The sequence below is a fragment of the Polypterus senegalus genome, chromosome 17, assembly GCF_016835505.1.
Source record: "Polypterus senegalus isolate Bchr_013 chromosome 17, ASM1683550v1, whole genome shotgun sequence".
In the NCBI taxonomy this organism is placed as follows: Eukaryota; Metazoa; Chordata; class Cladistia; order Polypteriformes; family Polypteridae; genus Polypterus; species Polypterus senegalus.
The window spans coordinates 2,085,928-2,112,571 of NC_053170.1; the positions used below are offsets into that span (position 1 = coordinate 2,085,928).

The 26,644-nt window shown below is 43.0% G+C and overlaps 1 protein-coding gene across 2 annotated transcripts in view; it reads left to right on the forward strand.

Annotated features, from left to right (window-relative positions):
* Positions 1–26,644, forward strand: part of tmem106a (transmembrane protein 106A) — a 61,918-nt gene that overhangs the window by 25,965 nt on the left and 9,309 nt on the right. For both annotated transcript variants that reach the window (XM_039740692.1, XM_039740693.1), the window contains exons 2-7: positions 460–550; positions 7,182–7,416; positions 11,393–11,456; positions 16,431–16,590; positions 17,231–17,371; positions 22,774–22,817. In XM_039740692.1, coding sequence (XP_039596626.1) covers positions 7,206–7,416; positions 11,393–11,456; positions 16,431–16,590; positions 17,231–17,371; positions 22,774–22,817 — 620 coding nt within the window. In that variant the 5' untranslated portion in view covers positions 460–550; positions 7,182–7,205. The remainder of the gene's footprint in view (positions 1–459; positions 551–7,181; positions 7,417–11,392; positions 11,457–16,430; positions 16,591–17,230; positions 17,372–22,773; positions 22,818–26,644) is intronic.

Here is a 26,644-nt window from a genome sequence, read left to right on the forward strand (position 1 = left end):
GCAGAAGAAGTCCTTCCAAGAGCTTCCTCCTTGACTGCGTTATGCGGCTCTACTTATTTGTGCGAGTCAGCCTTCACCCACATGACGATTATTAAATCCAAATACTGTAGGGACAATAAATGTATTGAATTGTTATTGTGCCCTAAAGGTTATTCGGTTATGCAAGGTATGACAACACATATTTGATGTATAAAGTATACTCCGTGTATATCTTTAATGTTGGTAGATCATTTCGACCTCGTCATTTTAAAAGTAGCTTGCAAGCCGAAAAAGTGTGGCCACCCCTGCATTAGGCTATGTGACAGTGCAGAGAAAGTGAAAGAAAAAGGAGTGGAGGAGGTGACCACTGAGATGGAGCAGATCGGAGAAACATGGCGCCATGGAGATTGGGTTTCTAGCTGTGGACTTTCAGTGGTTTGTGGTTTGTCAGCTTGATCTTTTCTCCATCTTCTCTTTCAGCTGTTGGCCTCATCCTCTCCTGATGTAACTCGCAGTCCAGCCGGAGTTCCCTGCAGACGCCTGTCCCGGACGCACTTTGCACATTAAACTGGTACGTCTTGCTTCATAGATTTATAAACAAAAGAGTCCAATTGTGCTCGTCTCCTTAATGTAAGTCAGCCAGCTGGTTGATTAGGTTTTTGTACTTCAGGTGTGTTAAGGTTGACTTTGTGTTGAGCACCACACAGATGAGCCCAACAAAACAAAAGTACAAAATCAATAATTAACATAGTTATTGAGTGAACTGTTAAAATGCAAACATACAGTGTAGAGCTGCACTTGGACCTGTGCAGTTTAATGATTAGCATGAAGTAAGTTAGAAAATGTCCTCGTGGTGCGACCTTGAGTTGTGTTTGGGGACTTGGTGAAATGTTTTAAAGGTTGGTTTGTGATCAGATTGATCCTGGACTGGCCTGTGACGCTGCGGGTTGGTTGCATGCTCCCATCATCTGTCCGGGAGCCCTTGAACCCTACACCGTCGGTAATGTTACCGATGAGCTTAGCAGTGAGGCGCAACAAAGCAAGGGGATGGTGCAAAAGTGTAAAGTGCTTTTATTAAACACAATGTTCAAATGAAATCAAGTGCAGTGCCTTCAAACGTCTTCAGATAAATAAACCGTAAAAACAGGTGTGACACGTGGAGGTTGAAACCAATAAATAGGAAAACAATCCTTTAAAAACAACGAGGTTAAAATACTGCAGGAAGCCCGGTGACTTTTTACCTGGCGGCTCCCCTGCTTCCCCCGTCTGGGCTTCTCAACAGTCGAGTCGCCCTTCTTGCAGCTGACCTTCACTCTGCCTACTTCAGCTGTTCAGTTCGCCTCTCCGATCCCTGGCTCCGGTAGGCTCCTCCTGACAGCGAATTGGGACCCACAGCGACCAGGGTGCCCACGACTCCCGAGGCCTTACGCAGAGAGTCATCCGCCTTCCGGTCAGTCCTGCTCCGTGACCACTACTACTATTCCCCGGGTGTTGGCCCAACACCCAGGCTCACTGTTCAGCTGCAAGGCAAGCCTGCACTCGCTCGCTTTCTCTCTCCACTCCTTTCTCCTGCAACCACCCGTCCATTCTTTCTTTTCCCCTTTTAGCCGACTCGTGCTTCTTCTATTTATCAAGAGGGCATGGCAGCTGTGGCAAATCAGCAGCCCCAGGAACAATCACGGATGCGGACTGTTTCCCACCTGTGCACTTAGGTGAGAAATGCCCATGTCGCGAATCTCCCCGAGAACCGCTTCAGCCACACAACCACCAAGCCGTGAGCGCGGTGCTTATTTATTTAAGCCTGGCCTTTGACGGGAGCTGTGGACCTGCTATACCAGCGGTTCCCAAACGGTGGTACGTGAACCACTGGTGGAACGCATCGCGGTCCCTGAAATTAAATTTATCTGTGCAAAACCCTTTATGACAAGCCTGTTGTGAGCAAAAACCAATGAAACTGTTTGAATACAATAATACGTGGATTCCCAAATTTAGTGTGGTGTGAAATTTCGTCATCTAAATAAATAAAACCTATTTATTCGAATCGGTTTTTAGTACATTTAACGCTGCCGTAATTCCGTTTCGTGGAAGTCAACTTCTGCTTCTTCACTGTTTGGGCTTTTGGTCACTCGATGAAAGCACAACGCCGACACTTACATTTAGTCTTCGGTAACTCTGCCTCACAGAAGCCACTCGCGTTTGTTGTTATACGTGCACTGCCGGCGGCTCTATCGCATCGTAGTCACTAGATCTAAGCACAAAGCCGATACCATTTTGTCTTCAGTAACAGCGTCACATACAGGCCGAAGGCAGGATTTAGTTTCGGGCCGGAATTTATCAATTTATGTACATGCACACATTTTTTCATTAATTTTATGTATAATTTGTTCCAATTCTTTAACTTTTATTCAGATTTCAGGGCGGTTTAGACCCGAACTCTGATCTTTACAGCTCTCCCTCCCGTTCAACAAGCTGCGGGTGGTACGCAACGCAACTCGCTGAACCTCAGGTGGTACTTGACGTCCAAAGGCTTGGGAACCCCTGCGCTATACCACATGGCCCTGTGGTGGACTTGTGCTAACTTATGGTTGGTTTGTGACTCCTGCTTGTTGCTGTCAGAAGAGACTCCCATCTCCCCAGTCCACGAATTGGATTTGGTGGCTTTGAGAGTCACCATCTCTTTTTGAAATACACAACAATGAAGTGAATGAGTTTACAGTCAGAGTAAAAAGTATGTGAGCCCCTAGGAATTCTCTCAATTTATGTCTAATTCCCATATAAAACCTGGTTGTATCTTCATGTCAGTCCCAATAATGAACACACACAGTCTCCTAGAACTCAAGATACTCAGATTTTCAGAGAATCTTTGACCGTATCAAATAAATCATTCAAACTGTGAAACTGAAGGTTGGAAAAAGTAAGTGAACCCTAAGCTAAAGACATTATAAAAAGCTCATTGCAGTCCGAATTTCGCACACGTGGAGTCCATTCAATGAGACGAGTTCAGAGGTGTGGTGGCTCAGAATGACTTTGATTAATAAAAAAACACAATAAAGTTTAAGTTTGAGCTTTTGACAAGAAGCATATCCAGATGGGAATCACGCCTCGCACAAAAGAGCTGTCTGAAGAGCTACAATGGAGAATTGTTCATCTACATACAGCTGGAAAGGGTGACAAAGTCCTCTCCGAGGTTTGAGATACTCATCAGTCTACTGTTAGGCAAGTTGTCTATAAATGGAGACAGTTTGGTATTGTGGCTGCTCTGCCTAGAAGTGGGCGCCCTGCTAAGATGACCCCAAGAGCACAACACAGAGTCAGCAATGAGGTCAAGAAGAACCCTGGAGTGACAGCAAAGGACTTGAGAAGAAGTCATCAGAACTGGCTGACATCTCTGTTCACGAGTCAACTATACACAAAACATCGAACGAGAAAGGAGTCCATGGCAGGACACCAAGAAGGAAGCCACGGCTATCAAACAAGAACATCGCTGAACGAGCACTTGGACACTCCACAACGGTACTGGGAAAATGTTTTGTGGAGTGATGAAACCAAAATTGAACTATTTGGGAGGAACAAGCAGAACTTCATTTGACGTAAAAAGGGCACCGCATATCAACATCAAACCATCATCCCAACAGTAAAGTATGGTGGAGGGAACATCAGGATTTGGGCCTGCTTTGCCGCATCAGGGCCTGGACAGCCTGCCATCATCAAGTTTATCAATTAATTCTCCAGGATGACGTGAGGGTGTCTGTCCGTCAGCTTAAGCTCAGAAGAGGCTGGGTGATGCAACAGGACATCGAGCCACAACATCGCAGCAAATCCACTGCACGATGGCTTCAGAAGAACAAACTCGGCCTTGTGGAGCGGCCCAGTCAGAGCTCAGATCTCAATCCTCTTGAATGACTTGAAGAGAGACAGAGCCGTGCACAGAAGACAACCAAAGAATATGGAAGAGTTAAAGCAGTCCTGCAGGGAAGAATGGGTGAAAATCCCCCCAAACGCACGATGTGCAGGTCTGATCTGCAGTTACAGGAAGCGCCTGCCAAAGGAGGGTCAACCAGTTATTCAATTCCAAGGTTCACTTACTTTTTCCACTACCACTGTGAACGTTGAATGCGTTTGTAACATAAAGACATAAAAGAGTAGAATGTTTTGTGTGTCATTGGCCTAAGCTCATTGTGTATATCAGGACCTGTGACTCAGATGAAGATCAGATGACTTTTTATGACCAATTCATACAGTAAACCAGATCATTCCAAAGGGTTCACGTACTTTTTACTTTGACTGTGTAGCATATTCCTGCAATGAAGGCCAATAAAATGCAATCTACATGGACATAACTTTAATACCAAGATGTTTTGTATGCTTCAAGTAGTGAAAAGTGACTCGCTGAAGGTCACACAGTCCCCTGTGACGAGGACAGAACTGAGAGTGTTGTAGTTTATAAAGGTCATCGCTTGTCACACACTTTCCACAAAATGGGAGACCAATGTCCTGTCTTAACTGGTCTTCATGGGAGTAATGATTTGTCACTTTTCAACTGGTGCTGCGGCTGCTGCTAGACCTTTTGCTGAAATGTTCGCTTTCCACAACAGAGCCCAGCTGAGGAGGCAGGCGGTACGTGAGAGTCGGCCATTGCTTGGTGTTCAGAGGAATTGCAGACTAATGACGACGAGAGATGCATTTCATTTTCTGTGCCGTAGACTAAAAAATGAAAAAAAAAAACTGGCTCCAATCATTTATTGGATACTAGCAAAATACCCGCGCTTTGCAGCGGAGAAGTAGTGTGCCTGAGACGTCACACACTGCATGCACGGGTTTGCCTTTCCCAGTCCTGCAAAATTCAGTTGATGTTAGCCGCTCGGAGTACATGCATCGAAGCTTCTCAGCTGTGCTTGTGCTATCTCGTGCGATCTCGCGATGTCCATGGCTTTATGTAATGTTAGCTCAGACCCGCCAAGTTTCTGTCACACTTTTGCTGAGTTTGTGCCAAACACTAGTCTATCCCTGACCATCTCATCTTAGTTTGCATAATCACAGTCCTTCACCAGCAATTTTAACTCCATTACAAAGTGATGAAAAGTCTCGTTTATACCCTGCGTCCTGTCATTAAACTTGTATCTCGTGAATATTGTATTCGTCGTAGGCATGACAAACGCCAGCGGTAGCCTGTCTATGAACTTAATTTAAACTTTAGGTTTACACCGTGTGCTTTGTTTCCGCAGTAGCTGCACTTATGAATATGCTTGTATGCGTCACTCGCTTCATATTCTTTTGCTGCCTTCTCAATTGTAAGCACAGTCCTTCACCCGCGAATATTTCACGGCAGCGTGTCTATTGGGTAGCTGCTGACGGCAGGCCTTATATGGGCAGCCACAACTCCGCCTCACACGGCGACCGAGCTGCAGGCTATGGCCGTATACAGTATATGGACGAAAGTAGGTTCCAGTTATGACCGTTACGCGTAGAATCTCAAAATGAACTTTTGTAAGTAAGCTGTAAGGAATGAGCCTGCGAAATGTCAGCCTTCTACCTACACAGGAAGTTGGAGAATTAGTGACGAGTGAGTGAGGGCTTTGCCTTTTATTAGTATAGATTAATAACGTGTGAAATGGTGGTGTTGAAATTGATACTAACTACTTGAGTGGCTTACTCATATTAAAATGAGAGAAACTTACAAAAAGCCATTGCACACAAATGCACGACCCTCTGTATTACTGTGGGGTGAGAGGAGCTCAGTAGATTTGCTTTTAACGGGCCTACTAAACCAGACACATAAGCACAAAACACTTGGCTGTGAGTGATGGGGGCTCACTAGTGTAGGCAGGAGGAGGGCAAACGGGTGCCCTGAAGACCAAGCAGGCCAGTCCATCATCTCACTTACTGTCACATACTGGCATTGTGTTACTCCTTCCTGTGCTGCTCACTATTGGAGGCGTCCCTTCCAAGCCATCTGAGCCTGCGTGAGAGAAGTGACGCCCTGGGTTACTTGATTTCCTCAGTCGCCCAAGATGTGCAGACTACGTCTTGGAGTTTAATACAAAGCAGTATTTATTATCAAATAAATCATAGAAACAAAAAATATCTGAATAATAGCAAAGCCTTGGTGCCAAGTCCTAATAGAAATGCACCCTCTCTCAAAGCCAAAAAGCTTCACAGGTCAAATTAAAAGAAAAATACTTTTAGTAGGGGAGGCATGGTGGTGCAGTGGGTAGCGCTGCTGCCTCCCACTTAGGAGACCCGAGTTCGCTTCCCGGGTCCTCCCTTCGTGGAGTTTGCATGTTCTCCCCGTGTCTGCATGGGTTTCCTCCCACAGCCCAAAAGACATGCAGGTTAGGTGGATTGGCGATGTGTGTGTGCCCTGCGGTGGGCTAGTGCCCTGCCCGGGGTTTGTTTCCTGCCTTGTGCCCTGTGCTGGCTGGGATTGGCTCCAGCAGACCCCCGTGACCCTGTAGTTAGGATATAGCGGGCTGGATGATGGATGGATGGATACTTTTAGTAAGGACATGAAAGTTGATGAGCAGTGTCTTAAAGGGATGTTATCTGTGCAAGAAAGAGAGGATCCTCAGGTGGCTCGTCTGCATTCAGAACCCAGGCTGGTGCGTGGAAGGCATGGCTGACGACTTGGGTGATCCTTAATTTATGCCACTTTCTCTATGATGTTACCTACAGATTAATGACTGGCCACTCTGATGATGCTTTAATCATGGAGGTGCAGTATGTGCAGAATGTCAAGAATGTTCGTCTGTATCCACTGGGTGCTCTTCCCTAAGGATGGACGCATCCCATTTGGCCTTGACTTATAAAGTGACTGGTCATTCTAGCCTAGGATTATAATGCGAGTTATACACCAAGACAAAAATCTCTTGTAGTGTAGATAAAATACACATAATGTATCAAACTGAAATGCTTAGTACCCTTGGTCATTGCTCCAAGTATGGAGCATCTGTAAGTTACGGTTCAAATTTGTAGGTGACAGAGTTCACAGTTCACTGAAGCTTATCTCAGCAACTTGGGCCAAAAAGCAGCTCACTGTATGTTTAAAGGAAGCGTTAGCAGCCACAAAATGGCGATTTGTCAGTCCAACACGCTCTCTAGCTAAACCACAGGGTATGTTGCATGGCGGTTTGACTGTGAGAGCCTTCTAACCAGACCACAGTTGTAATTATTTTTTAGCCCAAGTATTCCTTTCTCTCTTCCAGGCGACCTGACAAGAGTGTCCCATCATGGGTGGGTCAATTTCTTCCATATCCTTATCAAAGAGTTCTGATTCCAGTGACAGAAAGTCCATCGTTGAACAGCAGGGCAACAGCACAGACACTGGTGAACAAAGTAATGGTGATGAGGTGGAAGGTGACTATACACCTTACGTGGAGATCATTGGGCGGAACAGCACCAACTGCCCTTCCTGCCAAGGGACTGGACGCATCCCTAGAGGTACGGTTATGCGTGTGTGCTCCTGTGATCTGTCGTCTCTGGATATCCTGCACTGTGGATATTACAAACCGGATTCCAAAAAAGTTGGGACACTATACAAATCATGAATAAAAACTGAATGCAATGATGTGGAGGTGCCAACTTCTAATATTTTATTCAGAATAGAACATAAATCACGGAACAAAAGTTTAGACTGAGAAAATGTATCATTTTAAGGGGAAAATATGTTGATTCAGAATTTCATGGTGTCAACAAATCCCAAAAAAGTTGGGACAAGGCCATTTTCACCACTGTGTGGCATCTCCCCTTCTTCTTACAACACTCAACAGACGTCTGGGGACCGAGGAGACCAGTTTCTCAAGTTTAGAAATAGGAATGCTCTCCCATTCTTGTCTAATACAGGCCTCTAACTGTTCAATCGTCTTGGGCCTTCTTTGTCGCACCTTCCTCTTTATGATGCGCCAAATGTTCTCTATAGGTGAAAGATCTGGACTGCAGACTGGCCATTTCAGTACCCGGATCCTTCTCCTACGCAGCCATGATGTTGTGATTGATGCAGAATGTGGTCTGGCATTATCTTGTTGAAAAATGCAGAGATGACGTCTGGATGGGAGCATATGTTGTTCTAGAACCTGAATATATTTTTCTGCATTGATGGTGCCTTTCCAGACATGCAAGCTGCCCATGCCACATGCACTCATGCAACCCCATACCATCAGAGATGCAGGCTTCTGAACTGAGCGTTGATAACAACTTGGGTTGTCCTTGTCCTCTTTGGTCCGGATGACATGGCGTCCCAGATTTCCAAAAGAACTTGAATCGTGACTCGTCTGACCACAGAACAGTCTTCCATTTTGCCACACTCCATTTTAAATGATCCCTGGCCCAGTGACAACGCCTGAGCTTGTGGATCTTGCTTAGAAATGGCTTCTTCTTTGCACTGTAGAGTTTCAGCTGGCAACGGCGGATGGCACGGTGGATTGTGTTCACTGACAATGGTTTCTGGAAGTATTCCTGAGCCCATTCTGTGATTTCCTTTACAGTAGCATTCCTGTTTGTGGTGCAGTGTCGTTTAAGGGCCCGGAGATCACGGGCATCCAGTATGGTTTTACGGCCTTGACCCTTACGCACAGAGATTGTTCCAGATTCTCTGAATCTTCGGATGATGTTATGCACAGTTGATGATGACAGATGCAAAGTCTTTGCAATTTTTCGCTGGCTAACACCTTTCTGATATTGCTCCACTATCTTTCTACGCAACATTGTGGGAATTGGTGATCCTCTACCCATCTTGGCTTCTGAGAGACACTGCCACTCGGAGAAGCTCTTTTTATACCCAATCATGTTGCCAATTGACCTAATTAGTGTTTATGTGTCTTCCAGCTCTTCGTTATGCTCAAATTGACTTTTTCCAGCCTCTTATTGCTACTTGCCCCAACTTTTTTGGGATTTGTTGACACCGTGAAATTTTGAATCAACATATTTTTCCTTTAAAATGATACATTTACTCGGATTAAACGTTTGATCTGTCATCTACGTTCTATTACAAATAAAATATTGACATTTGCCATCTCCACGTCATTGCATTCAGTTTTTATTCACAATTTGTTTAGTGTCCCAACTTTTTTGGAATCTGTATGTAGATAAGATTAGTGCTGGGCGGTTTGACCAAATTCTATATCACGGTATTTTTCTAAATGATCCCAGTTTCACAGTATTCGACGGTATTTTTTTTCCCATGCATGAGTGGATGTTAACCTCATTTTCCACAGCAATTACTGCAGTAGACTGGCTAAGAAGAACCTGTTCCACTGTCATGAGAATTGTACAAAAAACATTTTAATGTGCTCACAAATATCAATGCAGGTTTGCATGGCCCCATAAAGTGATAGTTGTCAAGGGGGTGGCACTAATGAAGAGAAGGAATCGCACTGCATGACAGTTACAGTCACAGTGTAGAACATTTTTATTAAATAAAGTTTGCAAACAACTTAAACATATTTTCAACCATCCAAAGAGGCATTTAGACTTCGTAAAATATCCAGAGGTGCTTGTCAAAAGTTGTATTGCACAGAACATGTCTTGGCAAAGGAATAAATAGTCAATATTTTTTTGTACACCAACTCCACTTTCTGTTCATGTTACCAATCTCTGTCCACTGACACGTTAGCCATATGGATTGTAATGGCGTTGGTCATCTCGATCCACCGCTTGCTCTTTTTGTCGTAGGCAGTACCTCTAGCAAAATGACTTCATGATATCAACCTGCTCTATTTTGTCATTGGAAAGTAGCGAGCATTTCTGTGCGTCACACTTATTTTTCTTCCTTTATAAGATTTTGCCGTTTTGATATTATTGTTCTGGTTATTTAAGCCTGTAATTCATTATTAACACACAAGTAGGTGACACTTAAGTTGCTGCACCATTCAGTGTCGGGGTCAGAGTGCTTGCCAGTAACTGGTGATATTGTGCTTCCTCCCGACAACAAAACGACCTCCCCATAACAGTCCTGGCAATGGTTGGAATGAATTTGAACGCCGACGTAGGATGGATCCAATTAAGGGAGCAAATTCCACTTAAAGTGAATTGTGAAGAAAAATGAAAAAGAAATGAAGCTTTTAAAGCTATGGCATAAAACACAAATTTACTTCTTAATCTGAGGGCCAGGGGTCCATGGATGGGTTTCAGGGGGTCCGATAAAAAATGAACATTTATATTCACTATACAGCCCGGTACTGTTGGTTTTTCTCACGTTATTTTTCTCGTGCGTTACGTCTCTTGCCATTCATTTTCTCGCAAGTATTTATTTCACCTAAGCCTAATGCATGAGTTACATACTCGTGAGAAAAATCATCAAGAAACATCGCACAAGAGAAATGGCGGTCACCATACGGCCCCCCCTCCTTGTCCCAAACGACGGTTTCCCGTTGAAAGAAATGAAAGAAACGCACCCTGCCACTGCTGACAGCACAAAGTTTAATAATACTTTGTGTATGTCATATGTGTTTGAGACAATCAAATCTCTTTAAATAAAGTGCATTATATTCATTGCATGCAAAGCTGTGTTTAAGTGAATATTTCTGGGGAAGGGGGTCCATAGCTTTCATCAGATTCTTAATGGGGTCCGAGATTCAAAAAAGGTTAAGAATCACTTGCTGTAAATGTTCCTTTCAAGCTGGCACATTTTGCTTGAATGCACAATAGAAGAAAAAGAGAGACCACCTAATTAAACGCACGCCTGAGCCATTGATTTGTGATCAGACCCCCAAACTGAACTTGAAAACCCCTGATCTTGATGAAGGGATGTGCTTGAATTCAGTGGACCTTTAATAGCAGACCTCACTTTCTGATTAGTTAAATAGCCATCGGGTTTACATCTTGTCACGTGTGACACAGAAATGAACAGTTTGGTCTCGGTGGTCTCGGAGTACATGGGCAGCCTACAAGTGTATTTCTTGTGCTGGCTTTCGTGGGATTTGAAATCCTCTGTTTTGAGTACTGTAGTTAAAGTTGAAGAAATAGTACAAAATATATTAAGATTCTTGCCTTTGCATTCAAACTAGTGTGGTGCTGAGGTGTCGCCCATTGCACGGCTGCGCTCGGGTCCTAATCTGACATCCTGAGGTTGTTCGTCGTGTGGTGGGTGCAGCAACCAAATCTCCTCCTCCTCCTCGCTTTTGGTTTTTGTCTGTCTGTTTTTGAAACAAATATCAATGTGCACGTTTTTAAAGTGAAGTTCAAGTTCAAATGTATTGTCAGGTGCACACAGTGCATTACTTGCTAGAGAGCGTCTCATTAACTGACAGCGAATAGGACATCAGGTGATAGATACGAGAAAGAGAGCTGTTGTCTGTCTGAGTGCCTTTTAAATGGCTTTATGTCTTATGGATAAAAACTGACCCCTAATAAAAGGCTGTCGTGTACCCATGAAGATCATATGTCCGTCACGTGCTTTTTTTTATGGTCTGTCTCTTAGGTCAAGAGAAGCAGCTTGTAGCTTTGATCCCATACAGCGACCAGAGACTTCAACCCAGCCGCACGTAAGTTTTCTTATCGGCTATCTTTAGTTTTGCTGTCTTCAAAAATGTTGCTTTTCTTTATACATATCTTTAAGGGATAAATAATTCACATAAGTTTAATAGAATTGTAATTTTAGGAAGAGGAGGTGATCGACAGTCCCCTCCACTGAGAGCCTCAGAATTCCCAAAGTGAGTGTTCAGTAATCCCTCCTCGATCGCGGGGGGGTCTGGAACGTGAAAATCCACGAAGTAGAAACCATATGTTTGTATGGTTATTTTTATATATTTTAAGCCCTTATAAACTCTCCCACCCTGCTAACATTATTAGAGCCCTCTAGACATGAAATAACACCCTTTAGTCAAAAGTTTAAACTGTGCTCCATGACAAGACAGGGATGACAGTTCTTTCTCACAATTAAAAGAATGCAAACGTATCTTCTCTTCAAACGAGCACCGTCAGGAGCAGAGAATGTCAGAGAGAGAGAGAGAGCGAGCGTGACAGAAAAACAAACAATCAAAAAATCAATACGTGCTGTTGGGCTTTTAAGTATGAGCACCGCCATAAAGCAGCCGCAAAGAAGGGGAGCAATGTGAAGGAAGTCTTTCAGCATTTTTTAGAGTAGCCTCCGTATCTTGTAAACAGACACCCTCTGTGCAAACAGCCCCTCCGTCAGGAGCAGAGAACGTCAGAGAGAGAGAGAGCGAGATTAAAGCAAACAATCAAAAAATCAATACGTGCTTTTGGGCCACCACGATAAAGCGGCATTTCTTAGAGTAGCGTCCATATCTTCTAGGCAAACAGCCCCTCCGTCAGGCGCAGAGAATGTCAGAGAAAGACTCAGAAAAGCAAACAATCCGCTCGGGGAAGCACATCGTATATCATTGAGGAGTTTTAGTTAATATGTAATACATGCTCTGATTGGGTAGCTTCTAAGCCATCCGCCAATAGCGTCCCTTGTATGAAATCAACTGGGCAAACAAACTGAGGAAGCATGTAACCTAAATTAAAAGACCCATTGTCCAAAGAAATCCGCGAACCAGCGGAAAATCCGTGATATATATTTAGATATGCTTACATTTTAAAATCCGCGATGGAGTGAAGCCGCGAAAGTCGAAGCGCGATATAGCGAGGGATTACTGTACTTTATTTTATGGAACACCTTTCATAACAAGCATCCCAAAATACTTTATGTAAATGTGTAACTTTTTATCTTTAAATTAATCATACATTAAAAATAAGTTGGTCGTCCTGCCACAGTAAAGGCAGACAAATTTTTCCTCAGTAAATGTGTGACATGATCTTGATTTTCATAGTTTTGACCTTTGCGTTCTGTTCCATTAGACCCTCATTTTTCTTGGTACATTTTAGGGTATCACCACCGTACCCATTTAATAATCTTCTTGTGTTATCAGCCTGCAAATAATATACAGAAGAGATTGCTAATTTTTATAATCTAAGGGCTGGTGGTTTGTTTTAAGTGTCAAAATAGTCAACACTTACAGCCGCATGTTCTTTAAAGATATCTAGCTACATTATGTAATGGTGGTCACTTCTTAGCTGGTCATTACTGCAAGGTCAGCTTGTCGCATTTGCACATCAGACTGGGTCATTTCAGACTGTGTATTTTAAGATTACTTATTATGAGATTCTCTGTCAGAGACGAAAAATCGATCATAAAATGAGACCCCCGACTTAAACGCCCGTTCAAAAATGCAACACTTGCGTGTTTTTTTTACATCTTCTTGCCTCCTCCAATCTCACATCAGTTTCTGAGACACATCGAAATTTGCTGCAGCAGCACAGTCACCAATTTCTTTTGCTACTTCAACGACATTTAATTAAAAACATTCAGTCATTATCCAACTCGCTATATCCTAACACGGGATCACATGGGGGTCTGCTACAGCCAATCCCAGCCAGCACAAGGCACAAGGCAGGAACAAACCCCGGGCAGGGTGCCAGCCCACCGTAGGGCGCTCACACACACACACACACACACACACACACACCCCACACATCAAGCACACACTAGGGACAATTTAAGATCGCCAGTGCACCTAACCTGCATGTCTTTGGACTGTGGGAGGAAACCCACGCAGACACGGGGAGAACATGCAAACTCCACACAAGGAGGACACGGGAAGCGAACCCTTAAGGGTCTCCTTACTGCGAGGTAGCAGCGCTACCACTGCACCACTGAACCAGCTTCATATTTCCTTCTGATCGAACGCTCCATCGTCGATAAAGGTGTATGAGATTGTGAGATGCAAAAAACACAAATCAGTGCAAACGTTGCTTTGGAGTAGTTTGGATTTTACTGTCTGGTCACGTAGGCTCAATAGAGAGATGGAGAGGAGCACCCACTGATACAGTGCATTACCACACCAAAATAGGAAAAATAAGGCTGTGTGCTCCATGGTTACTCTCTCAGGTGGGCGTTAGCATATCATAATCTCTTAGATAGATAGTTTATTAATCCCCAAGGGGAAATTAACATACTTCAGCAGCAGCATACTGATTAAAAAATAATATAAAATTAAAGAGTGATAACAATGCAGTGCAAGTTCAAAAAATGCAAGATGGAGAGTGCTAGGCAGGTATATCGGTCAATAACTTTGTAGAATGTTAACGTTTACCCCCCCCGGGTGGAACTGAAGAGTCGCATAGTGTGGGGTCTTTTCAGTTCAGTCTGTCAGTGGAGCAGGGTGGTGACAGCAGTCTGTCGCTGAAGCTGCTCCTCTGTCTGGAGATGATCCTGTTCAGTGGATTCTCCATGATTGACAGGAGTCTGCTCGGTGCCCGGCGCTCTGCCACGGATGTCAGACTGTCCAGCTCCATGCCTACAATAGAGCCTGCCTTCCTCACCAGTTTGTCCCACTTCTTTATGCTGCCTCCCCAGCACACCACCACGTAGCGCTCGCCACAACCGTCTGATAGAACATCTGCGGCATCTTATTACAGATGTTGAAGGACGCCAGCCTTCTAATGAAGTATAGTCGGCTCTGTCCTCTCTTACACAGATCATCAGTATTGGCAGTCCAGTCCAATTTGTCATCCAGCTGCACTCCCAGGTATTTCTAGGTCTGTACTCTCTGCACAGTCACCTCTGATGATCACGGGGTCCATGAGGGGCCTGGTCCTCCTAAAGTCCACCACCAGCTCCTTGGTTTTACTGGTGTTCAGGTGTAGGTGGTTTGAGTCGCACCATTTAACAAAGTCCTTAATTAGGTTCCTATACTCCTCTTCCTGCCCACTCCTGATGCAGCCCACCATAGCAGTATCGTCAGTGAACTTTTGACCACAATGTCAGACCTGCAGTTCCCGAGACGCGCATACTGAGGTCTGTCTGTAAGATAGTCCACGATCCATGGCACCAGGTATGAATCTACTCCCATCTCAGTCAGCTAGTCTCCAAGGAGCAGAGGTTGGATGGTGTTGAAGGCGCTAGAGAAGTCCTGAAACATAATTCTTACAGCACCATTGCCTCTGTCCAAGTGGGAGAGGGATCGGTGTAGTATATAGATGATGGCATCCTCCACTACCACCTTCTCCTGGTATACGAACTGCAGAGGGTCGACGGCGTGGCAAACCTGTGGCCTCAGGTGGTGAAACAGCAGCCGCTGCTCCATGGTCTTTATCACATGTGACGTCAGGGTGACAGGCTGGAAGTAATTCAGCTCACCAGGACGTGATACCTTTGGGACTGGGGTGATGCAAGATGTTTTCCAAAATCTTGGGACTCTCCCCTGTTACACACTTCCTTCATGTTGTTGTTCTGCAACTTCTGCTCCAGCTTTCTCCTGTACTGCTCCTTTGCCGCCCTGAGCTGGACTCGGAGTTCCTTCTGCATGCGTTTGAGCTCATGCTTATCTCCGCCTTTAAAAGCCCTTTTCTTCTGGTTCAAAAGGTCTTTGATGTCACTTGTAATCCATGGCTTGTTGTTAGCATAGCAGCATACTGTTCTTACTGGAACTGCAATGTCCATCCAGAAGTTGATGTCGTCAGTAGTGCAGTCAACGACCTCCTCAATGTTCTCACTATGTGACCCCAGCAGGATATCCCAGTCTGTAGTTCCAGTCTCTCAGAGCCTGCTCTGCCTCAGGGGACCACTTCCCTTAGTAGCATGAGTTTTCCGCCTTCGACTTGTACGACCGACATTATAAAACACCAGAAATTATAAAATAAAATCAAGTCCCTACTTCTCTGCGAGAGAACTTATCCGCGAGTATATACGCTAGCTTAGTTGTTTATGCATTTCTTAACATGGGACCCAGGTAGGTGAATTTATTCATGGTCTCTAAGAGAGTTAACAGTGTGAACTAAACCTTAAGTCACCACATTCTTTGTGTTTCAGTCCCTTAGATGTTCGTACTGCTTTCTAGCTGTCTCATAGATTGCTCATTATGCCAGTTTTGTTTCAAGACTTATTTAAATTAGTGTTAATTGCAAAACATGAAAGAAGATCCCCTTTGAAATTGAATGATGTGTTTGTGAAGCACCACACTATTTGATAGGATGCCTTGTCATTCTTACTGCCATGCATTAAGAGTACTGCTCGGGAACTCGTCTTGTACAGTAAACATTAAAAAACTGCAGCACAGATGGCTTCCTCTCTGTGCCTGTATTCCCAGTCTCTGAAATGTGCTTCTGATAGTCTGTGGTTGTAATCTCTACTAATGGCAGACATTGAAACACAGGATTATTGAGACCCGGCCTTCAGAACAGTGTGATGACCCGGAATGGCCATTAGTCAGTTAATTGACGCTATCGTCTCTCAAGCAAAAGAAGCATGTCTTGTGTGGCCACCCAAAATTTTTATTTTTTTTGGTGGATTTCCGGACACTTCCTGCTATTTCAGTTCCTGATCTTAAGCAGTAGGGTATTTTTTTGGAGCCTAAACTGAGAATCCAAATAAATTGAGTGGTTGAAGGTGAAGCAGGCAGGCTGTCTTGTGTAAGTAATGGTGTGTTTGTCTCACTTTCTCATCACTACAGGAAGCTGTACGTCTTTTTGTCTGTGCTACTCTGCCTCTTGGCCTCGGCTCTGGTCATGTTCTTTCTGTACCCTCGAACAATCACCATGGAGCAGAGTGGAATGAAGTCATCCCTCGTTTATTTCTCACCTAAAGATTCCGCTGTCATTATGAACGTGACAGTAAGTGACACCAGCAGGACTTCAGGAAACTGTGACCTTTAGAGGATACAGAGCCCGTAGTAATGGCTTCATCCCAGGTTGATCTGAGCCAAAAGCCAGATAGCCTTTGCCTTGCCTTTTCTTAAATATGGTGAAGCTTAGAAATTTTATTTTCTCTGAAATTTGAATAAACAGGAAGTTTGTGTTCCTGTCTTTTATTCATAGGTGGCCTTACTCTGTTCTATTTACTTGTTACTACTTTTAGGAGCTTTGAGAAGCTAATCTTAGTTTTAATGGATTTTTTTTTTTTAACACAATGTTCATATTATTACATTGCTTGAATGATATTTGTACTCTACTGTTGACTTCAGTCTGTGCACTTTTATGTGTTTTGGTTGTCTTAATAAAATATAACTTGTACTCGCCGAGAAATAGTTTATAAACTATGTCCTGCATGCTGTGTGGATCTCAGCACCTGGCTTAATGCTTCTAAATGCTCAGCATGGATAAAGAGTTGAACCGTTTCCATAAGGTTCATATTTGGCTTTTCTAATTTCAATTCCTAAGCAGAGGTGTGCATTGAAGAAGCTGACCTACACACGTATCTTGCACTTTCCCACATGTGAGGGTGACAGGTTTTCTTTTTTCCTTTTCTTTCTAGAATATGGTGAACATCACCAACAATAACTTCTACAGCATTCACATCTCCAACCTTAACCTGCAGGTCCTACTCTTGGATACGGTCGTGGGCAGAATTAAAAGTGACAATGAAACCGTTATTAAACCTCTTGGAAAGATGCAGGTGAGACCTAATAGTTTGATCAATGCTGTGGGCAGATGTTCATCTTTTTTTTTTTTTTTTTGTGTGTGTGTGTCTCTGTCTGTATTTTAACCTTTTATTCCAAGTCATGGGGTCTTTTGTTGTGTTCTGCTGCTTTTTTTTTCTTATTTTGTTGTTCAATGTAAAGAGGGAGTTTGTCAGAGCCGATGTTGGTGCTCATGGTTTGTTAGATTTAGCAAATGACGCAACACCCGTGTTAGTCGGGGACTTTGGGATGAAACGAATCCTGAATACGTGTACTTGACATATTCTGACTGCTGCAGCACATTTGCGTGATTCCCTTCGCCGTACGTTTGCTTTTTCTCCACACACCGCACGTTCTTTCCTCTCCACAGTAATACGGTAAGCAATGAAAGGCTTATACACAAGTAAATCTGAACCTTGTACGTAAACTCGAGACTCTCTTCCTGTATGAATTGATTGCGTACTCTGTATGCGTCAGACATACTGCAGGGGAGGAAATGCAGCCAATAATTGCTACGCATTATTCAGATTTTCTTTTTTAAGAACATAATAGAAATCAGTCTTGTAAAAAAGACCTTGGCACATCCTAGAAGGACCCTGGAAATGTGCAGAACAAGGCAGTAGGAAGATAAGAAAAGCAAGGAAGCATCCAGACCAATAGTCGCCACACAATTAATGTGCTGTATCAGTCGAAAGTGTCGAGGGTTTTGAAAAGAGCAGAATTGTTCTGGTGCTCACATCAGAGGAGCCAGTGTCATTTGCAACTGCGGGAAGTGTACGTGTCTTAATGAAATTAAGGTCTGATATATCAGCACTCAGTGCGCAGAGCATTGGATACACACATGCACAGAGATGCACAGTATTTGTTATAAACTAAAAGAAAATGAAGAAAGAGTGTTTGAATCTGTGGCAGTGAGACGCTGTGCTAAAGAAATGGTTTCAGCTAAACCAGCGATACTCCTGTGAATATCAGTTTTTATATTCTGATTATACAGCTGACATAGGAACTGTGGAGGAAAACCTCACATAAAATGCAGGAAATATTTCGGTGAGTTGTAGAAAATGTAATCAGCTTGTTGATATTCATGCATTTCTTTTACAAAGTATAAAAAGTTGACAAGATGCACCGTTCAAATTATGTCCGACATCATGTACTGTACATCAACATGCAATCATACCTGGAAAAAACGATTTACTTTTTACATGAACTCCTTCAGGTTGGATGTCGACTTCGGTCAAAAGGAGAGCCTGATGGTGGTAATCAATTGTAAATGGTGACAAAATCCACTGTTATGTTTTAGTTGGAGTCTGTTTGCTAGAAGGAAGGTTAGCTTTATTGGTTTGACTGAGATTCCCTCCACACTCATGTGAGAAACAAGGAGCAAACATGGCATCAATATCTGGCAAGAGATTTGAAGCGAATGCGTAACCAAAATACTCTGCAGATGACGTTCATATTATTGGCGAATTAGACTCCTAAGGTGTCAGACGTCTTTTTTGAAACGAACGATTGAAAACGAATGTGAGGTATCGGCATCAGCTGACCGTGTTGTTGAACAGGTTCATGTAGCTGACATGCGTACAGCAACGTTCAGCTGGAAGGGAGTTAAGTTGCACTTGAGAATAGCAACAACATTTCTTTCTATAGCACATTTTCATACAAATAATGGAGCTCAAAGTGCTTTACGTGGTGACTAAAAGAGTTAAGTTGCACCTCCTGCTATGAAAAGTGAAGAGTAAAACTGCACAATATTTACACCAATGATTGTTTCGTTGTGAGAAATTGAAGGAAAATGACTTTTTTGAAATGTTTTAACATGAGAGGAGTTACCAAACTTTCCTGGTTCTCAGTACTATACGGCGTATTTAGGGTAAAGGAAATATAAATCCGCTTTACACTGCATATTGACGGTTACTTGTTGATAGTTTACTTTCACTCAGTTTATACTGATGAGGATCTCGGTGATAACATCTTGTGCTGGAAAGACCCGTTCACTGTATCCTCCACAACTCTTTCCAGCTTTTCCAGGGGAATTCCCAGATGCTTCCAGGCCATCTGAGAGATAAAATGGTCCATAGTGGTCCATTTTCTGGCCCTTGGTCTTCTCCCAGTGAACAAAGTCTAGAAGGAGATGCCCAGAGAGCAGCCTTACTGCAAGCCTAAACCATCTCTAATGACTTGCCTCAATCCAGAGAAGCTGCGTCTCTACTCTGAGGACCTTACATATCCCTGAGTCACTTATTACCCGAGTCATCACGTTGAGTGAGCACAGGGACCGCATCGTGACCTCTCTTATTATTTCAATCACTGGCCATTGAAATCGGGGTGAGAATAGAATGTAGAGTGTCTGCTTAATTAAAAGACTTCTCTCCCTCTTCATCCTCACAGTGTAGCACAACATCCACAACACTGCTGCCACTGAACTGATACAGTGGGTTGAAAAAGTTTTCATCCCCCTCTGGAAAGCCACCGTATTTCCATCTTGTCAGACCATGCTGTGGTTACTTTTCCACAGTGTTTCGGGTCATTGTCCAGCTGAAAGTGGTAACGTCGTCCGAGTCCCAATTTTATGGCTGATGTTTGAAGGTTTTCTTCCAAAATCTGGATATACTTGTTACTATCCATTCTTCCTTCAATATGGACAAGGGACCCCAGTGCCTGCCCTAGAGAAGCAGCCCCCAAGCATCATGCTACCCCCACCGTACTTGATGGTAGGTATGGTGTTTGTCGTATGTTCCTTTTGGGGGCGCTAGCTCCCTAGTTGGAACAAGTTCTTTTGTAATTGCGGCGTTTTAAGTAACCTGAAACTAGTGCTGGGCGATATGGAAAAATCATATATCACGATATGGATTATTTTATATCACAATAACGATATATATCACGATATACCACCCACAATAAAGTACGTTTCCAGTTATTCTCTGAAAAGTTTGACAAAAATATCATTGCATACTTTTTTTTGCAACTTTATTTTGAAGTGACATTTAACTGAACTGTCACAAAACCACAAGATGGGAGTTTCTTTGCGAAAAAGTTTATTTTTATTCTTGATTATCACTTATATAAAGGGTAGAGTATGCATTGCATAGCGACAAGACATTATCATTCATTTGTCATAGCCTATTTAATGCAATATTTTCTTTAGTAATTGATAAAATTAGGTTAGAAACGATAGAAGAGAAATAGGACGATAGACACTTTTCTATCGTCCCCACGATATATATCGTCATATCGCCCAGCACCACCCAAAACTATATCAATATAATGTAAAAAAGGCGATATCCCTCCCATAGTGATACAGCGGTAAAAATCACATAGGAGAAAATAACTTGGCGTTCTTTACTGACGATTTACGCGGCATTACAGACAGGAAGCCTATAGCAAGACAATATCGAGGTGGAATCTTGATCTATACAGTCTGCCATTTTTCTTCGCTGCGCTGGAAGGCTTTTCAGGACGGATGACGATATATAACCCATCCGTCCGTCGGCTTCAAAGTGATTGGCTGCTGTCCATGTCTTTTTATCCTATTTTCTCCATGTGCAGGCCCTTACTAAGGTCCCAAACAAGGGAATGAGAGGATTCCATGTCATCTCTAACATACAGAAAAAGTACAAGGCCCATTTTCGTAGTAGTACCTTCTCTCCTCAAATGCTTGCCTAGCAGTTCTAAATGCTGAGAGCCCCTGTGTGCTAACTTTGGCCTGGCCTGTACATGTGAGTTGATTTATAAAATAATTATTGTACAGAGCACAATTACATTAAACTTATATTCTTATTACACTGTATCTTTGGCAGACAAACACCTTTGTATTGAGGCCAAAAAAGTTCAATTTTGGTCTCATCAGACCAATGTCCGTGACTCCAGAGTGCAGGACTCTTGTCAAGATGTCCGTTATCGAATTTTAATTGAGCTTTCAGAGGCCATTTTTTTTTTAGTAGTGGCTTTTTTTCTGGCAACACTGCCGTACTGCCCCTCTCTGTGCAGATGGCCTTCCCAGTGGACACACTGAGGCTAAGGAGCCTGGCAGTCTTCTTGGCACCATTGCCATCTTTAAACTTCTTAATCACAGTGAGTCTCCATTCATTAGAAAGCGCCCTTCATTTTGTCAGTTTTTGAGGTTTCACCAAATAAGCCACTTGTAGTGATTTCTCAGTTGTATGTTCGTAAGAACCGACCTAAATAATTACATATAGACCAGTCATCCAGCTAGAGGATGAATTGCTTGATTGTTTACGCCTGTTTTCATTACCCTTATTGCATTGTTAACAATCATACAGTCGGCAAGCTATTAGGGCTCGAATACTTACTCAACAGCACATTTCTTTATCGTTGCAGCATAATTAGATTTTTTTAATGAAAGTTTATTGCCCAAGAGGCCCTCATTTCTATCTAACAGTATGAAACTAAAGATGCATTTTCAAAGAAAAATATTACATGAAATTTAAACTTTGTCTAGGGGGTCGAATCGGCTTTTCAACTGATTGTATGTTGGTCTGTAATACAGTCACAACAGCGATGAGCCAAAGTACTCGAGCCACTTGCAGAAAGGAATGGAAATAGGGCTTAAGTTGCATATGAAGTGTGTTAATGGGTTGTGCTCTGTGTGTCTGGCATCATTCAAGTGAAGAATTCCCTGCATTCATACTGTAATAAGGACAATGCAGTCTGGATCGTCAGTTAATCATGCAACAAGAAACCTCCAGAAACAAAATTAAAACAAAATGAATAAAAAAAAATCAAAATCAAACCTTAGCAGTAACTGTTACACTCCTACACACACACACACACACACACACACACACCTTGGTGTTTAACTTACATTTCTTCATTGTCAATTGTTGGTCTTTCTTTTATCTCATTAAATATCGATATTCTTATACAACGCCTACCATCCACCTATCCATCCATTTTACAAGCCGCTGAATCCGAACACACGGTCATGGGGGTCTGCTGGAGCCAATACCAGCCAACACAGGGCACGAGGCAGCAACCAATCCTGGGCAGGGTGCCAACCCACCGCAGACACCTACCACATCATTTGCATTTCTAAGTTTCCCTTTTTTACACAGTTTTATTATTCATACGAAAATGCCAAGACTTGCAGAGCAAATATGTACAGAAATAATCTCTAGTCAACCAAATGACTGTAGTCCCAGATAGCAACTGTAAGTGTAAGTAAACCAAAGTTTGAATAAATGTCAACATCTCTTGCTTGTAACAGTGACATAACATTATTTTGTTTACTTGAGGTCGGAAAAAGACCCCCTAATTACTGTATGTTTTTATATCTTGTGTAGCAAAATAATCTTTCTTCATCTGTGGAGTCTTGCTGATAGTTCAGTTGTTACGTTATTGTGCTCTCTTTGCTTACTTGCCTTTCTTCGTGTTTTGACAGCTTGATTACAAAGTGGACATCGTTATAAATGACCCAGGAATGTTGTAAGTATCCCAGTCGGACATTGTTTTACATTTCACAGTATGCTGAAGTATGTAGTAATGGGATACAAATAACTGTTTATTAAGCAATGAATGTGGCGAGAAGTCAAGCAGAATGACACCTTTTATTGGCAAACTCAGAAGATTACCACATGCAAGCTCTCGAGGCCACTCGGGCCCCTTCTTCAGGTGAGAAAGAAACTTGAGACAAAATCCTAGACAGTGAGGTGCATACGAGAGAAGCTTGATGATGATGGGCATTAAGACGGGTACAGAGATGTGCGTTTCGAGTAAAAACAAAATGTTAACGTGAAGGTGGCTTTGCCTAACATTCTTTGCCTGATTCATTATGAACTTGTGGAGAGGATTGGAAATGTCTTCTAAGTGGAGTGGTAGCTTTTTCATGGTGTTTTATTTTACTTTCTGCCTATAGCCTCTTGTACATTTAATGCCATACAATTCTGACTCCACAATTGGATCCTAGAAAATTCCTGTATTAATCTTAAAAGGAATTTACTGGGATTTGTTCATTTGTAAGTGCAAGAATGACCCAATTATTTTCCCAGACCAAAGGCATTAATCACATTCAATCCTGAGTATTAAGATCCTGAGAGATATGAAAAAGGTCATAAGTAATTTATTTATTGCGTACTAATTTAAATTATAAAGACAATGACAAGTCTATGGATGGGAATATGAAAATCATTAGATTCAAATGTGAAGCAATAAGGCGGTGAAGATTTAATGCTATTACATTTTGACACTTTGGATTATGGCCCACCAGACGGTCTCTTTAAACCCCCTGTTTCACTGCTCCCTGAACGTGTTCACTCCTGTACTTGTGACTGCGCAGCTCACGTCAACATTTGGTAAAATGTTCGATTCCCCAACAAATAACAACCTTGCATGAGATGATCGTAAGCCTTGATTTGTCATCTCTTGAGTCTCTTATGATTGCTTCACAACCGTTAATGGGAGTCTGCTTTATGTGGTGATGTTTTACCTGATTTACCTCATAGCTTTATGGCTTTTTGTAGTTTGTGCACAAGCCCAGGTAACCTTGCTTGACGTTAGAACAATGAAGATGACGAGAACAGGCCATTTAGCTCAACACAGCTTTCCAGTTTCTGCTTTCCAAACTTCTTACGAAAATGATTGTTGAGATTTGAAGGACAGGTTTCTACCACAGTATTGCTTAACTTTTTCCATCTATCTTGTGATTCTCTGTGTGAAATTTCTCTTGAGGAATGTACCCTTCATCGGTTTCCCCCTGTTCTTGCAGAAGTTATTTCAGGATCCACTGTAAAGTTTTGCCTTCCTAGTTGTGAACACTTCTGTGATTTCACCTCTTATGGCTGATTTATTCGTCTGCGTTGTACCAGTGGCGTAACTACAGGATAGCCTGATGTCCACCTCTACAAAATTGTGACTCTGCGTGACGTCAGGGCGGACGTTAAGCAGACCTCTGTGACTCTGATTGGCCAGTTCGATAACTGTATTTTCTGAAACACATTTGTGGTCTTTGCTGCTATTCTAAATGAACATGGAGTAGGTTGAATAAGTTAGAAAAGATGCACATTTATGTGGTAACTCATAACACTACAAAGACAATCAGATGGCGACAAGTTGGTGGCATAAAATATCATCTAACATTGATTTGGAAGTTTGAAGAAGTGCAAAAATATGAGGAACAAAGACGTTCGCCTGTGGAAGAAAATGTACTGTATATACAACACGAGGAGCCAGTGTTCCTGGAGGGTAAAAACCGCCTGCATTTTAATGGATCGTTGACTTTTCTTGTGTGCTTACAAACTCCACCAGCTAGTGTTCAGACATGTGCCTCCAGGGCGGCGCAATACAGAAGTAGGCTCAACAAGTCAAGTTGGGAAGCATTGCACTGGTACAGAGCGCTGCCGCATCCACTACACGGCGAAACAACTCGGGATCCTGGTAGGCAACCCCCCAGGCAGACACGTGGGTCCAGTCCTACCCTCCATCTGCCGCAGCCAGGTGTTTCGTGGGCGACCCCCTTGGCCTGGTCCAGCCACTTGGGTCCCCAACAATGAGGATCTTACGAGCCGGATCACTCTCGGGTAAACGTGCCACCTGGCTGTAGTGCCATAACTGATGCTCCCTCACAATGCAGGTAATGTGCCTCATTTGGGACTCCATGAGCAACACGAAGTCAAACCAACGCAGTTTTAAAGGAGTCCAGTCTTGGTCTCAGGTCACTGGATGGCATCCATGTTTCTCAACCATATAGCAAGACAGGAAGCACCAGGACTCTAAAGTCTTGGACCTGAGATATCGGGAGCGCCACACACCCCTTTCCTGTGACCTCATGACCCCCCATGCTCTCCCAGTCCGTCTACTGACTTCATAGGAAGAGTCACCAGTGTCATGAATGTCACTGCCAAGGCAGGTAAACCTCTCAACAAGGTCGACACTCTCACCGCAGACCGACACACTGCTGATGGCCGTGCCCAAGAGGTCATTAAAGAAGTAGGCTGAATACAGTAGTGTAAATCCGTCTTTATTCTCCATTTGCCTTCATTCACCTCTTTGTCTTCCCTCCTAGTTCCTGTTTTGCTGTCCTAGAGTCATTCTTGTTGTTCTTTTCTTGACTTTCTCAAGTGTTGCTGTGTTTTGTTTTTTGTAATCTGACAAAAAAAAAACCCACCCTGCCTTTTCTTCCTGTTTTTCAGCCTCTTTTGCTCCCATCCACACACACACGCTGTGCTGTGAACTCCCACTTCTTTCACTTTGATCACAAGCCTTTCATGTGGCACTTTATCAGAAATAGTCACACGTATCTTTTGGATTGTATCCTTTTTGTTTCTTCTCATAGAATTGCAGCAAATTATTCAAAGGCTGTGCGCTAATTCACCTCATGCTTGATCTTTTCCTTAAGAGTTTCTTCCATCAATTTACCTGTGATGCATGCTGAGCTTCTTGGCTAATGGTTACTTTAACTGGCCCAATTACATTTTTTTTTTTTTTTAAATAAAACGGGAACTATGCTCTTTCTCTTCTAATCTTTAGTGATCGCCCCAGTATGCAGTGATCTTTATATAATACATTTTAAGAGTTTATATCTCTACTCACTTCGTCAACATTACCTACTCCTGACGATTTGATTTCAGACCCTAAACAGCCCACAATTTCTGAATGACCGAGTACATCATTAATAATCTCTGTAGCTGCTGTGAAGTTATTGGCCCCTCTGTGTATGTGAAACTTAAAGTGTGTGTGTGTTTAGAACATAGTAATGCTTCATGATCTGTATATTTAACTTTGTCCACGTCTTCAGTTGTTCTTTTACTACTAAAATGCTAACGGAATCTCTCTGGGGGGGCGGCACGGTGGTGCAGTGGTAGCGCTGCTGCCTTGCAGTAAGGAGACCAGGGTGTGCGTCTCGGGTCCTCCCTGCATGAAGTTTGCATGTTCTCCTTGTGTCTATTGGGTTTCCTGCAGGTGCTCTGTTTTCCTACAATTACCCAAAGACGTGTACGTTAGGTGGAGTGGTGCCCCTTGGAGTGTGTTCTCCCTGGCGCCCTGTCCAGGGTTTGTTCCTGCCTTGTGCCCTTTGCTAGCTGGGTTAGACTCCATCACCCCCCTTGATCCTGTTCAGGACTAAGAGAGAGAGAGAGGTTAGGAATCACGTTTGGCATTTGCAGTGCGGATCCTTCGCCTCAGAGCCACCACTCTGCCTAACCCAGGACTAAAAAATGGCACGACGATCTCTTTGGTCAGCTTTCACGTTTTCTACAATATTTTCTCTAGCTGGCGTTTAGCTTTCCTGATGTTCTTTAAACTGTTGCTGCTGTGCT